At 41.7% G+C, this 16,033-nt stretch overlaps 4 protein-coding genes across 5 annotated transcripts in view; 3 read left to right on the top strand and 1 right to left on the bottom strand.

Annotated features, from left to right (window-relative positions):
• The window catches only part of LOC109875570 (claudin-4-like), a 39,064-nt gene that overhangs the window by 3,117 nt on the left and 19,914 nt on the right, over positions 1-16,033 (top strand). For both annotated transcript variants that reach the window (XM_031795767.1, XM_020467922.2), the window contains exon 2: positions 6,338-6,508. The gene's annotated coding sequence lies outside the window, so the exon portion shown is untranslated. The remainder of the gene's footprint in view (positions 1-6,337; positions 6,509-16,033) is intronic.
• On the bottom strand, positions 74-1,126 carry LOC109875569 (claudin-4-like). The gene has a single exon (XM_020467921.2). It carries the CDS (start codon positions 934-936, stop codon positions 262-264), a length of 675 nt encoding a protein of 224 aa, XP_020323510.1. The 5' UTR covers positions 937-1,126; the 3' UTR covers positions 74-261.
• LOC109875572 (claudin-4-like) lies at positions 8,283-9,653 on the top strand. Its single transcript, XM_020467924.2, has one exon. The coding sequence runs from the start codon at positions 8,490-8,492 to the stop codon at positions 9,114-9,116; it is 627 nt and encodes a 208-aa protein (XP_020323513.1). The 5' UTR covers positions 8,283-8,489; the 3' UTR covers positions 9,117-9,653.
• On the top strand, positions 10,425-10,903 carry LOC109875552 (claudin-4-like). Its single transcript, XM_020467894.2, has one exon. The coding sequence runs from the start codon at positions 10,513-10,515 to the stop codon at positions 10,864-10,866; it is 354 nt and encodes a 117-aa protein (XP_020323483.1). The 5' UTR covers positions 10,425-10,512; the 3' UTR covers positions 10,867-10,903.

Here is a 16,033-nt window from a genome sequence, read left to right as displayed (position 1 = left end):
TTCCGAACAGCAAAACATGAATAAGATATTTCTCTAATCCTACCATCTACATTTACTTGAATTGTCTATAAATGCATGTCTCCAACTCTACAGAAATCATATATGTAAAACACAATCTAGCATTAATCGCCAATCATTCATACTGCATTTATTCTTCGCTAACCCAGTCAGGAAAGGGGGGGCGCTAACACTAGTTATCCCCTTAGTCCCATCAGTCTCAAGCGGCTGTCTCTATACTAAAGCCATTGAACACACTCTCTCTCACACATAGTCCCTCCTCACATATCCATTGACAGACATGGGGTATTTGACCGCAGAGTAGTTCATCACCCTGTTGGGTCCAGACCCAGCCCCGCTAACACCCTGGGGTGCTTTCAGGGGACAGGAGCAGCAGAGCAGAGCTCCCCCTAGGAGAAGCAGACAGGAGGCAGCCCATCCAAAATACAGTGAGTTCCCAAACTCCCTCTTCCCTGTCTCCTCCATCATTGGGTCATAGAAATCCAAGACGATGGTGTTAGCCGTCCACGATACGGCCGTCAGCAGCAACAGCCCCGCCACGATGAAGGTCACTCCGGCCCCCAGCACCATGCGAGGCTTGCTGCCTGTGTCTGAGCTGCAGTTGGTGCACTTGGCCCCGGCTACAGACAGGCCAATGCCCATGATGCACAGCACCATAGAGACGATGACCAGGGCACGGGCCGCCTGTAGGTCCACAGGGAGTCCAAGCATGGAGTCGTGGACTTTGCAGTGCATCTGGCCCGTGCTCTGGACAGAACAGTTCATCCACAGGCCCTCCCAGATCACTTGAGAGATGACGATGTTCTGGCCAATGTAGGCAGCTACTCTCCACATTGGCAGGCCACAAGCCACCATGACCCCTAGCCAGCCTGACACACAAAGGATCATACCCAGGATCTCCAGGCCGGCCGAGGCCATCTCTGGAACTAGTCTCTCCCTGTCCCTAGGTGCTCTGGTGCTCGTCTGTGGCTGTCGTCTCTCTTTGTCCTTGGTGCTTTGATCTGGGGCAGTGGTCTGTCCCTGATTCTGGGCTGTCGTAGTCTCCCCTTGTCCCCTGGTGCTGGGCTGTTGTCTCTCTGGGTCCCTTGGTTCTCTGGGCTGGTGTTGGGCTGCAGTAGTCACTCCCTATCCCTAGGTCTCTCAGGTCTGGTCTGGATAGAAGGTGCTCTGTGTCTCAGAGCACAGCCCTCTAAAGACGATATCAGATCTCCTTGGCTCAGAATGCCCTGGAAAATACTTTAGTCAGTTATCGAGAGAGGGGGAAAGAGAAGAAGAGTGGGATAAACCGATTATTCCTTTCTTTATACTGCTAAGAAGACTGTAAGGTGGAGTCAGTTTACATTCAAATAACACCAAACGCTGAATCACCGTCTCTGCAAACGAGAGAAAATTACAGGCTTTGTTCAGTCAGTTAGACAGACACATTATACCTCTTGGGTAAAACTGCTCTGTTCAGAACAGGCCTGGCACTGAACATGTGTCTCTGAACATGTGCATGTTTTGTTCAATAAAGTTTGTCTTAAACCATAAAAAAACATGTGATCTGAACAGGAAAAACTCTAGTAGCCCTATCATCGTTTGCCCTTGTTTGTTAGCGTGCTCACTCAAGTTGTAATGGATGTCCTCTGGATGTAAATAAAATGATAAAGGGTGGCTCTGTACACTTCACTTATCAGACAAACAACTGTCCTTTCCTGGTAGGGTTGTTAGGGTTGGCTGGGCAGCTCTATGTGATCTATAGCCCATTATAGGACCTTGTCTCACTAACAGGGGTCATCATTGGGGTCATAGGTCAAAACAGGGGTCATTGCTTTCTCATACCACCCACCTGATAGTGAAATCAACACCCAAGAACACGTACCATCTCACTTGGATGATCTCCACTACCGGTTGTTGGAAAGCTAGAACATTATCATCACTGAATCATCACCGAATTACCAAATACCTTATGAACTCTCTGTTTTTTGTGAGATGCAGAATGTCCTATTCAGATCAGAACGGGGAGGTTGCAGCCAGAGTTGTTTATGGGTGTGTATAATGTTTTTACAGCCAGAGGGAGCAACGTGAAGTACTGGTACAGTTAAACTGTACTGAACATTATCATCCCGTGAGTGTCTTACTGAATAGCTGTCTGTCTGTCGAAATGGTCCAAAGAGGATCTGGTTTACACCGGATCTCAGGTTGACCCTATTGCAGTTTTGCCTCCAGCACATTGTATAAAGCTCATTAAATGTGGTGTTAAATGCAAACTACAAAAATAACTTAAAAAGTGTCAACTAAACATTCAAAGATCTCAGTGGTTACTTCCTAATACGAAGGGGAAATGAGGGGTAAAAAGAGACAATTGATCTCTGTTTACGAAAGACTTCGGTGCTGTGTGAGGATAAGCCTCAATAACACAAGCCTTGACATGAAAACTGAAGCTACGATTAAGTTCAACATAATTATGTTGTATATATTAGCTCCTGTTACTGTAGTTACTATAATATTCGCAAACAAAATATGTGTGAGCAGCTTTGTGACTCAAAATGAATCAGAAATGCATAGTTTCGTTGTTGCAAAATGCCTATTTTCCTAACAATTGGCAGCAGCCTTGTACCAGTCTGTGGTAGCGTTAGGGAGACTGGCTATAATCCTAGACCCATATTACAATACAAAAAAACGTGTCCAGGAACACCTAGAGAAGGCTCCCCACAGACAGAACACCTCCTGGAAACTGGTCTAACCTGCTCCCGTTCCCATGGCAGGTGAACAACTGGGAAGTGTTTGTGCTTGTTCCCTTTCCAGGGAGAACTCTTACCAAATACCTGCTTCAAACCTAATGACTCCCTAAATTATACCAATAGTAAACATTTAATTTGCACAGAAATAAATGTGTTGGTTAGTCGCACCTAAATGGTCAGAAAATAACTTGTAGGGAGAGTGGAAGGGAGAGTGGAAGGTACACTGTTAGAAACCTAATTTAGAACTAGGTTAAACATTTGGTGCAACAAGATTCATAGATAAACCTTGATTTAACCCAGTTTAAGAGTTAATCCATGTTGGTGCAACCTACCCTAACAGACTGCAACTGAAGGAGACACCATGTGGTGGAGGAAGTTAGCTGTTGACTATGACTATGCAGTTGTTTGAGATCCGGTACTCTAGGATACAAGTTATTTTCTGACCATTTAGGTGCGACTAACCAACACATTTATTTCTGTGGAAATTAAATGTTTACTATTGGTATAATTTAGGGAGTCATTAGGTTTGAAGCAGGTATTTGGTAAGAGTTCTCCCTGGAAAGGGAACAAGCACAAACACTTCCCAGTTGTTCACCTGCCATGGGAACGGGAGCAGGTTAGACCAGTTTCCAGGGTAACAGGTGCCTGGCTAGCTCGTCACTACCTCCTGCCCATGTATAGATACACTACACTATACACACCAGGCAGCTGCCTGCCTTACATTAATAACTAACAATTATAAACTGGATGGTTCGAGCCCTGAATGCTGATTGGCTGACAGCCGTGGTATATCAGACTGTATACCATGTGTATGACAAAACATGTATTTTTACTGTTCTAATTACGTTGGTGACCAATAAGGCACCTAGGGGGTTTGTGATATATGGCCAATATACCACAGCTAAGGGCTGTGTCCAGGCACTCCGCGTTGCGTCATGCATTAGAACAGCTCTTGGCTGTGGTATATTGGCCATGTACCACACCTCCTCTGGCCTTATTGCTTAAGTAGAGACTCGCCTTCTGGGAACAGGTAACCATGAGCGGGAGGAAGGGAGAGTGGAAGGTACACTGTTAGAAAACAGGGTTCCAAAAGGGTTCTCTGGCTGTCCCTATAGGATCATTCTTGTTGGTTCCAGGTATAACTGTTTTGGGTTCCAAGTAGAGCCCTCTGTGGAAAGGGTTCTTCAAAGGGTTCTCCTATGGGGACAGCTCAAGAATGTCGGGAGTGTAGGAAGGGAAGGGAAATTCTTCAATTTTAAACTTTATTTGGTAACTCTTTTTCTTCTAATATCTGAAATAATTAAACAACCAAAAGTAAACAGAGAGAGAACTTTGGGAGAAATGTATTTCTCTGATGTTCCTGTTCTCTAGTACATTCACAGTTAAGGTAAGGTTCCAGAAAATAAATAACAGAAAATCCCTGGAGGCAGAATTCCTCTCTCTCCCTGTCACTCCCTACCTATTGCACAATCCAGGCTGTAACTGTTGGTGTCTCTGGTGCCACACTACGGCACATCTCTCAGCATAAAAAAAAAATATGAAAAAAGTGATCACTGCCTCTAAATTGATCCCTTATTAAAAAATATGAAATTACAGGGGGATACATTCAGCATGTGAGTTTAAAGGAACTTGTGAGTTGACTGTGTCTGGAGGATAGTCACCTAAATCTTCTGAGAATGGTAAAGATTCTCATGATAAGAAATAAAGAATTATAACAACTCTTATTACACCTGAATCCCCTTTGATTTAATTTACATGTCATGATGCATGTTATGATGCATGTCAATCCAGAACCACATGAGTCATTGAATGTCCCGTGCTTCTAATGGTTTCTAGGTGACGTGAGATCTTTGTTGCATGCTTGGTTAATCCACTGAAACTGTGACTCCGTCCCCTTGAGCATGACTCTTGGGCACGGAATAATACAACATAGATAACACACAACAACCTACCCCTAACTCCTGCCCAACCACCCACACAGATACACACACAGATATCCGTATTTGTAGGAGAAAATCACACATCCCAGTTTTATCAACCATTATACTGATACCAAATTCTCCCATGGTAGCATCAGGGGGGTGCAACATGCCTTCTAACCTTTAGTTCACACCCACAACAATAACAATATCTAAACATAGTACTTGTGAGCCTCTATATAAGCTAATTCACACTTTTAAGAATTATAACATGTGTGGTTGGGTGATACCACCTAGTATTATATAAAATAAGCCTTGATCTCTGAATCACTCATTCAAAAAGGTACAGTAACGATGTTTGACTATCCAACCCCAGGAGTTATAGTTCTATGAGCACTACACTTAGGTTGTGTTTACACAGGCAGCCGAAGTCTGATCATTTTATAATTGGTCTTTTGACCAATCCGATCAGTTCTGAAAAATATCTGATGTGAAAAGATCTGATGTGATTGGTCCAAACACCAATTTGTGGGAAAAACTATCAGAATTGGGCTGCCTGTGTAAACACAGCCATAGTGACCCAGCCAGTTTACTTGGTTGTACTTTTATAATCCAAAGCCAGCATCCGTTAGAGTGTGTGAGGCCCAGGTATGAGGCCCCGGCCTGCCCTCTGTTCCTGTTGACACTTGTCATGTATTACCCCCCCAGGACTTACGCACAGGTGGATTGAACTAATGTGAAATAACTTAGATTTAGTGCCAAACTGTTTCATTCACAGTGGCAATTTTCTACTTAATCTGCAACATCACTGTAAAATCAGCTGGAATTTAGCTCAAAAACTATTTTCACATGCCAAAATGAGTTTAATTTCGAGCACATTTTCGGCACTTTCTGTGGTGTGAAAGGTACTCAAGGTACAGGTTAGACCAGGGCTGTTAAATTCCGGTTCTGGAGGGCCGAAATAGTTCTGTTTTGGTAGTTAATTGCTCTCACCTGGTGTCCCAGGTCTTAACTAGTCTCTTATTAGAAGGAGAGGATGAAACCAGAAGTGTTTTGGCCATCCAGGACCGACATTGAACAACCCTGGTTTAGACAAGAGTAGTAGTTGTTTTTGTGTCTTTGTGACCAACGTCATGTGATCCTGGGAGTAGTGTGTGCCCATTATTTTAACTGCATGTGTCTCAACAAGCCTTTATTTGTCACACCCAGAACAACAATAACAATGTCTGGAAATACTACTATCCTGTTTCAGCTGCCTCTTTATTAGGAGTTCCACAACAATGAGATCAACATTACACCATAGAACCAGATGTATGCTGTTTGAAGCAGTACAGCTGATGTTTGAGTGTTTGACTACATGATCTGGTGTAGGACTCCTGATCCTAAAATAGTGGACCCTCTGAGGCCTATCTGATTCCCAGTGCTGGGAGTATAATCTCAGTTTGAAGGCGATATGCTCCAAAACAATCTCTCCTCCTCAATGCGTAGTACCTGAGTGTGGTACTCAAACTCCTTGGGTTGCTCCATGCCAGGGTATCTTTAACGTGCTACCTGCCTGGGTAAAATAGAGGCATTGTTCCTAAAGGTAATTTTAGCTCGCTAACAATGGCCTCTTTCATATATGGAAACAATCTGTATCTCTCTCTCTCTCTTTCTCCCCCCCCATTCTCTTTACAGTCCGACAACTGTGATCACCTTGGTGTTGTTTGTGGCACGTTGAAGACAGACCCGTCCACGGAACTAACCAGTCAAACTCCTCGTCCGTCAAAGCAGACACGTCCTCCAGGCGAACGGAAGAACGACAGTCTATAGCCCTCCAACCCCCAAGGACTGACGTCACCTTGCAAGGTCAGCTTTCAAGTATTCTTTTTTTATCTTGCCTCTTTACAAAATGGTGGATGAACTGAATGACTTGCCAGCTGTGAATCTATCAACTGCTCAGGTGACATAAAGAATGATTTGATTGGTTGGTTGATTGATACTTTAACAGACATGGCTGGAGGGGACTTCACTTTTTCTCTCTTGAGAATGAGTAGAGTAACAGGACAATCGTTCACTGACTCAATACGCTATTTTTTTGGTGCGGGATCGCCCCCAAAATGTTTAATTACGTCATCATTTCTAAATCAACGTTTGTACCGACAGATGTAGCCTATTGAATATTATAGAATATGCTAAAATGCATCCTCCAAATGCAACGTCTGCCTATGCCCACACACAAGAAAATGTTTTATTTTTTTATACCCTCAAACACCAAGTTAGGTTTACCTCATTTCAAAATAGGCCATCATCACTGTCAATCATGAATGATCATTTTTCACATTTTACCAGTGAAATGTCCAAGCTGCATCTGCAAGCTCTCAATCAGTTTCATGGGAATATGCATTTACATTTTCTTGAATTACTGTTTTGTGAGTGAATTAGAACAGAGGGTGTTAACAAACAATTAGTCTTTCTTGCAGGATGTGCATACTGTACATCCTGCCTAGTGGCATCCACTGTTGAGTTTTGGCTGCATGAGAAAAGAAATGTGATTATTCAGCTTCAGCTAACCATCCTAAAATCTCACTACAAATGAGGAGGTGTTAAAGGCCTACAATTCTATGCTACTATATTCGGCTATGTTATTTAAAATACTAATTCATCATTATGCGATCTGGCTAGTAATTGATTCAACTTAATAATTTTCAATAAATATTTTTACTAGCTCCGTGTATTCTCAAATTGAAAAAAGTGAGGGAGCGCTGCTTCCTTGTGCTCCTGCAGCCCTACACCCCTGCTGAAATGAAACTTTAGTTTTAGTAGTTGTACCGTTTCTGTAAGGGAAAAGAGATTATCTCTTGGAAAGGGAACATGTCTTCATTCTTTTGACAATGTCACAAGCCTGGGAAACCAAAGAGCACCTTACATATTTACTGTTGTTGCAGTCTTCTAACATATTCTATGTGAGGGATTGTAAAGTCAAGCAGGAAAATAATGAGTTACAGTAGGCCTATGTATTCAAGGGGATCTGTAGGATGATACATTGGTTTTTCATATAACTAAATAAGTGAATATCTTGGTGTAATCTGGCATTGTTTCAAGTCAATATGATATGATGGGAGTCCCAGAGCTGCAAAGGTTAACCATTGGGTCAAAGGTGAAGAGTGAATGTCAAGTAATAGATAGCCAAAGTAAAATAACATTTTGTTAAAACTCTATAATCTTCAGTTCTATATAGAGCCAACCCTTTCATTTGAGCAATTAAAGGGCTCTGTTCTTATTAAGAGGAAAGAGGTTGGAACTCATTTCAGTATAATTGTGTAAATGTCAGATTATAATTATACCTGTCTAATTTTGATATTTGAGTTTGATGTAAAAGTAGAAAATCCTTGTTCACAGATTTCCTCAGACATGAACAGATGTTTTTCTATTAGTTCCATTCCACAGAGTGTAGTGTCAGCATGAAACTGGCAAAGAGAGAAGAGAATACTGATACCATGATACTGAGTTTATATTTTAAGGGTGTTGGCACACACGGTTTCTCTTTAGTTTGGCTAAAACTGTTTGAACAATGGTGAGTCACAATGAGACTGTTCCACTTGTACCATTTAACTGACAAGAGAAGACAAAAAACTGAATTACGACATATGCCTTGAGGGAGAAGCAGCAAGGTGTCAAAGGTGTGTTGGAACGTTTGTGTGCCAAGCCCCTCCCAAGTCAGGTGTATAAAAGCACAAGCCATGATATTTTTCAAGCAAGACACACCAAGCAACTGATTTCTAAGAAGACACTCATTTTTGGCAGATTTCCTTCATCGACTCCTCCAGGACTTAAAGAAGAAGAAAAGATGGTATCTGCTGGGTTTCAGATGTTGGGCACAGCCCTGGGGATCATTGGCTGGATCGGGGCCATCGTGGTCTGTGCTCTTCCTCAATGGAAGGTCACAGCCTTCATCGGTGAGAACATAATCACAGCCCAAACCACTTGGCAAGGCATCTGGATGAACTGTGTGGTCCAGAGTACAGGTCAGATGCAGTGTAAGGTATACGACTCCATGCTGGCACTACCCCAGGACCTCCAGGCCGCTCGTGCTCTCATCATCATCTCTATCATGATGGGCCTGGTGGGCATCCTGCTCGCCGTGGCAGGGGGCAAGTGCACCAACTGCGTGGAGGATGAGAGGGCCAAATCCAGAATAGGCGTGGGCTCGGGTGTAGTTTTCATCATCGCTGGCATCCTGTGTCTCATCCCCGTCTGCTGGTCGGCCAACACCATCATCAGGGACTTTTACAACCCCATGATGATCAGCTCTCAGAAGATGGAGCTGGGGGCTGCGCTCTACATCGGATGGGGGGCCGCGGCCCTCATGATCATGGGAGGAGGGTTCCTCTGTGCCAACTGTCCCCCTAAAGAGGACAATTACCCCACTAAGTACTCAGCTCCCAGGTCCACAGCACCTAAGGACTATGTTTGAGTGGGAGAAACGCCCGAGAGAGAAAGAAGAGAAAGAAAAGCAAGAGAGATTTTCAAAGACAGAACGAGACTATGTATATTTATACAGGTGCTGTGCAGTGTGATCCTTACTGTCTCACATTGTGATTTTGTGATTGTTCGATCATGTTTGTATGATATCACAGCTTGCTAAATGACAAAATTCCAATGTATTTCATTAAAGACAGACTTCCAGACAGTGGCACTTGTATAAGTAAGAAATGACATGATGGCATGCAACGCACCCAAAAAAGGGTGTGGATGGACATTGTCAGCTAATACTCCTTCTGACGTATATTCACAATACACAGAATGAATAAGAACTAGCCAAAGCTATTATTTGAAAACATGTATAAAATATTTCAGAATGATCTGAATGGGTTTCCCATAACGTTTGCATTGAATGCATACATTTCATTCAACATTTTGACTAAATATATTTTTTAAATGTGTGTGATTCAGAAAATGTGAATTTCAATGGTGATAAAACTGTAAATAAATATTTTTGTTCAACTTCAAATGCACTGTCTCATGTTTTCTTTGACTGAACATGAGCAACAACCTTTGATCATATATCAAATGAACGAATCTTTATCCCTCAGCAAAAGAACACAGACACTGGACAGGTCATGCTTATTCTTAGCTCTTCAGCCACACCCCACACCAACCGTCAAAAAGACTATTTCATTGAGAAATCACAGAGTAGATAGATTAGACTACTATTTAGTAGACAATTTCACCTTAAGAGTAAACATCTCTATTCTCTTTTAAATATATACCATATATACCCTCTAGCCATGCTGAAATGTAGGCCTAACATTTCCTACAGTAGCCCAGTTTGATAACAAGCACCAAAATTGGTACCTTTAACATAAGAGGAAGAAAAAAACTGATTGATGGCTAGATAAGACCTGAGGTTGAGAAATGCTTTGCCTTTGGAATGGGACTGTTACTTTAGTCTACACTAGGATTTCGAGTAGGATGACTCACCTTTGAAGTTCCCATAGCATCTTGAGAAACCTTCATTGTCCAATGATGCCCCCTATAGGAATAGAAACATAGAACATCATCATAAGAAGTAAAAACAACATTCAGTTAGATTGTGGGGTTCTGTTTGTGTATAAACATCTCTCAGCAAATGGGAGCAGAGCAGGGAATTTTAGTAACACATACCTGCATCATATCTCTGTTTTTAACACATTACAAACTACCTTCTACAACACAACTCTAAAAATACTGTTTTATTTTGTGTGAACCATCTTTGAACTCTTTGGGAATAACTGGACTCCTCGGGATCTGTCCGTACTCAGGTTGGAGTGTGTGAGGTCAGGAACAATCAGTTGACAGTGTGTGTGTGTGAGAGGAACTATTTAGTCAAGATGGTTTCCCAGGGGATCCAGATCATGGGAATAGTCATGTCGTTGATCGGCTGTTTGACGGTCATCATCGTGTGTGCCCTGCCTATGTGGAAGGTCACAGCCTTCATCGGAGCCAACATTGTCACAGCACAAACCATCTGGGAGGGAATGTGGGTGACCTGTGTGGTGCAGAGCATGGTCCAGATGCAGTGTAAGGTCTACGACTCCATTCTGGCTCTACCCCAGGATCTCCAGGCCGCCAGAGCCATGATCATCCTCTCCGTCCTGACCGGTATCGTCGGCATCTGCCTGTCGATCGCTGGAGGGAAATGCACCAACTGCACAGCAGAGGAGGGATCTCAACGTCAACAGTGAAGAGGTGATTCAGGGATGCTGGCCTTCTAGGCAGAGTTCCTCTGTCCAGTGTCTGTGTTCTTTTGCCCATCTTAATATTTTATTTTTATTGGCCAGTCTGAGATACTGCTTTTTCTTTGCAACTCTGCCTAGAAGGTCAGCAACCCGGAGTTGCTTATTCACTGTTGACATTGAGACGGGTGTTTTGCGGGTACTATTTGATGAAGCTGCCAGTTGAGGACTTGTGAGGCGTCTGTTTCTCAAAATAAACACTCTAATGTACTTGTCCTCTTGCTCAGTTGTGCACCGGGGCCTCCCACTCCTCTATCTATTCTGGTTAGAGCCAGATTGTGCTGTTCTGTGAAGAGGGTAGTACACAGCGTTGTACGAGATCTTCACTTTCTTGGCAATTTCTTGCATGGAATAGCCTTCATTTCTCAGAACAAGAATAGACTGATGAGTTTCAGAAGAAATTTATTTGTTTCTGGCCATTTTGAGCCTGTAATCGAACCCACAAATGCTGATGCTTGAAGATATCTCAACTAGTCTAAAGAAGGCCAGTTTTATTGCTTATTTAATCAAAACAACAGTTTTCAGCTGTGTTAACATGATTGCAAAAGGGTTTTCTAATGATCAATTATTCTTTTAAAATTATAAACTTGGATTAGCTAACATAATGTGCCATTGGAACCCAGGAGTGATGGTTGCTGATAATCGGCCTCCGTACGCATATGTAGATATTCCATAAAAAATCAGCGGTTTCCAGCTACAATAGTAATTTACAAAATTAACAATGTTACTGTATTTCTGATAATTTTGATCAGAAAAAAATTGCTTTTCTTTCAAAAACAAGGACATTTCCAAGTGACCCAAAATGTTTGAATTGTAGTGTATATTTCATTTTATATATATAAAAAATAATAGGGGGCTGATCAGCTTTAATATTGCAGAGAGATTGTGGTTTCCATCTATGTAATTGTCCGCATAATTTCTAATCCCCCAGATATTTGTATGTAAATATATACAGTCAAAAGTTTGGACACAACTACTCATTCAAGGATTTTTATTTATTTGGACTATTTTCCACATTGTAGAATAAAAGTGAAGACATCACTATCGGGTCACTATTTGTGGCGGCAGGTAGCCTAGTGGTTAGAGCATTGGGCCAGTATCGAAAGGTTGCTAGATTGAATCCCCGAGCTGACAAGGTAAGAATCTGTCATTCTGCCCCTGAAACAAGGCCGTTAACCCACTGTTCCTAGGCCTTCATTGTAAATAAGAATTTGTTCTTAACTGACATGCCTAGTTAAATATCAAAACAATGAAATAACTCATGTAGTAACCAAAGAAGTGTTAAACAAATCAATGTAGCCACCCTTTTCCTTGATGACAGCTTTGCACACTCTTGGCATTCTCTCAACCAGCTTCACCCAGAATGCTTTTCCAACAGTCTTGAAAGAGTTCCCACATATGCTGAGCACTTGTTGGCTGCTTTTCCTTCACTCTGCAGTCAAAATCATCCCAAACCATCTGAATTGGGTTGTGGTCGGGTGATTGTGGAGGCCAGGTCATCTGATGCAGCACTCCATCAATCTCCTTCTTGATCAAATAGACCTTACACAGCCTGGAGGTGTGTTGGGTCATTGTCCTGTTGAAAAACAAATGATAGTACCACTAAGCGCAAACCATGGCGTATCGCTGCAGAATGCTGTGGTAGACATGCTGGTTAAGTGTTCCTTGAATAAAAAAAAATCACCAACAGTGTCACCAGTAAAGCACCTCCACACCATCACACCTCCTCCATGCTTCACGGTGGGAACCACACATGCGGAGATCATTCGTTCACCTACTCTGCATCTCACAAAGACAGTTGGAACATTTGGAACCAAACATCTCAAATTTGGACTCATCAGACCAAAGGACAGATTTCCACTGGTCTAATGGCCATTGCTCGTCTTTCTTGGCCTACGCAAGTTTCTTCTGTGAAACTTGGTCTGGAATTTCTGAGGCTGGTAATTCTAATGAACTTATCCTCTGCAGCAGAGGTAACTCTGGGTCTTCCTATCCTGTGGCGGTCCCCATGGGAGCTAGTTTCATCACAGCGTTGGATGGTTTTTGTGACTGCACTTGAAGAAACTTTCAATGTTCTTGAAATTTTCCATATTGACCGACCTGTCTTAAAGTAATGATGGACTGTCGTTTCTCTTTGCTTATTTGAGCTGTTCTTGACATAATATGGACTTGGTATTTTACCAAACAGGGCTATCTTCTGTATACCATCCCATACCTTGTCACAACACAACTGATTGGCTCAAACGCATTAAGAAGGAAAGAAATTCCACAAATGAACTTTTAACAATGCCCACCTGTTAACTGAAATGCATTCCAGGTGACTACCTCACGAAGCTGGTTGAGATAATGCCAAGAGTGTGCAAAGCTGTCATCAAGGCAAAGGGTGGCTGGCTACTTTTAAGAATCTCAAATATAAAATATATTTTGATTTGTTTAAAAAAAATGGTTTACTACATGATTCCATATGTGTTATTTCATGGGGCGGCAGGGTAGCCTAGTGGTTAGAGAGTTGGACTACTAACGGTTGCAAGTTCAAATCCCCGAGCTGACAAGGTACAAATCTGTCGTTCTGCCCCTGAACATGCAGTTAACCCACTGTTCCTAGACTGTCATTGAAAATAAGAATATGTTCTTAACTGACTTACCTAGTTTAATAAAGGTAAAATATAAATAAATAGGTTTGATGTCTTCACTATTATTCTACAATGTAGAAAATAGTAAAAATAAAGAAAAACCTTTGAATGAGTAGGTGTCCAAACTATTGACTGTATATAAAATATACATTTATTTGTATATATTTTCCTTTATTATTTTCCCCTAACCCTACCAGCCCTCCCCTAATTGTAGTATACTAATAGACAACAACGCTTAATCTCCTACTTCCAGTTTATACATACTATATACATTTCACAGACACAGTATATTTTACAATAGCTATCTTTTGTTTGTTTTTAGTCCAATCCTTCAGCTCTACTCGACACCTCCCATCTATCTCTGAACACCATCCAGTCCCATCCTTCAGCTCTACTCGACACCTCCCATCTATCTCTGAACACCATCCAGTCCCATCCTTCAGCTCTACTCGACACCTCCCATCTATCTCTGAATACCATCCAGTCCCATCCTTCAGCTCTACTCGACACCTCCCATCTATCTCTGAATACCATCCAGTCCCATCCTTCAGCTCTACTCGACACCTCCCATCTATCTCTGAACACCATCCAGTCCCATCCTTCAGCTCTACTCGACACCTCCCATCTATCTCTGAACACCATCCAGTCCCATCCTTCAGCTCTACTCGACACCTCCCATCTATCTCTGAACACCATCCAGTCCCATCCTTCAGCTCTACTCGACACCTCCCATCTATCTCTGAATACCATCCAGTCCCATCCTTCAGCTCTACTCGACACCTCCCATCTATCTCTGAACACCATCCAGTCCCATCCTTCAGCTCTACTCGACACCTCCCATCTATCTCTGAACACCATCCAGTCCCATCCTTCAGCTCTACTCGACACCTCCCATCTATCTCTGAACACCATCCAGTCCCATCCTTCAGCTCTACTCGACACCTCCCATCTATCTCTGAATACCATCCAGTCCCATCCTTCAGCTCTACTCGACACCTCCCATCTATCTCTGAACACCATCCCGTTTTGATTTGTATTTGCCATATATTTTTCAACTGTGCTGGGATGTTTCACAAAAGTTCTGAACCTTTCTATTCTCATCATTTCTGCATATTGTAAATGAAAGTTAATCATGAAACTAAGAGTATTATTATATTATTGATCAATTGACTATTACTTTTTTTTAAATCACCCAGCAGTGCTATTTGCAGAGTTTGCTCCAGGTAAATGTTGCAATTCTTCAGCTATTCCTGAACCTGCGACCAAAAACGACATATGGATAGTATTAAGACAAATGATCTAATGATTCTGTCTCTTCGAAAAACAAAATCTGCACAGCTGGGATGGTTGTATCCCCCATATGTATAGCATTCTATTGGTTGCAAGAATTTTGTATAATAATTTAAATAGAAAAGTTGAAGTTTTGAATCCAGCGTAGTTTTGTGTATCAGTTCATAAACCATGTGCCTACTATTTCCAATCCATATGGCACAGCTTAAATTAAACTGGTATACTTTTTTATTCATCACAATTTTCTATTACCAATGTTGGTCTTTAATGCAGGGCCGACAGACATGTTCCTCACTTTCTCCCCCTTCCACTTGGGCTCTTCCATTTTTTGCGACAATGCTGTAATTAGTTGGTTGTAATTTTGAGCAGACATTTCCATATATTTTTGTTAACTGCATGTGTGCCATAATGTCTCAGATGTTGTTCATGTCAGTGTAATGTTAAAGATCCACTTAATTCAATTCAATTTAAATTAGGACACTGTGCTCAAAGGACTTGTCTGACAGTTCTTATACCGAAAACAGTGAGTGTTGTAATCACAAAGAACTTGAATGGGTTTGTTGAGTTAAAAGTAATAATGTTGTGAGTTATTTTACAAGTGTACTATTGTTGTTTTTTAAACACCTATTTTCTCAACCACTAAAGTACCCTGTTTATATCCATGAATCTAAAATAAAAATCCATTAGGTTAGGAATATATCAATGGAGTTATGTCTCCATTTTGGCACTGTTTTAACATTGTTCCTATGATTAAAACAATTGTATGATCATTGTAAATAAACAGTACAATTTAAGCAGTCTGTATTATCCATTTATATATGAAAGTGCAACAATGAATCCCTCAAATGTGTACTTTGACTGGAGTTTTAGTGAGGAGAATTATCTCTCTGTTGTGGTAAAACATTTGAGCCAGTACCAGTACATACACCCCTAAATGCTCTGCTCTGCTTGGTGGGTAAACCTTGACCTATTTAGAATGACTTGTGAGATGCTTGATAACAACCAGAGATCCATGTTGACTTGACCATAAAACAGTAAGAGATTTACACAGGCAGCCCAATTCTGATATTTTTTCCACTAATTGCCAAATCACATCAGATCATTTTGCATCAGATCTTTTCAGAGCTGATCCGATGGACCAAAATACCAATTAGTGAAAAAAGATCGGAAATGGGCTGCCTGTGCAAATTCTG

Source organism: Oncorhynchus kisutch, linkage group LG18, assembly GCF_002021735.2.
Source record: "Oncorhynchus kisutch isolate 150728-3 linkage group LG18, Okis_V2, whole genome shotgun sequence".
NCBI classification, from domain to species: Eukaryota; Metazoa; Chordata; class Actinopteri; order Salmoniformes; family Salmonidae; genus Oncorhynchus; species Oncorhynchus kisutch.
This window is presented reverse-complemented; position numbering and strand designations above follow the sequence as displayed.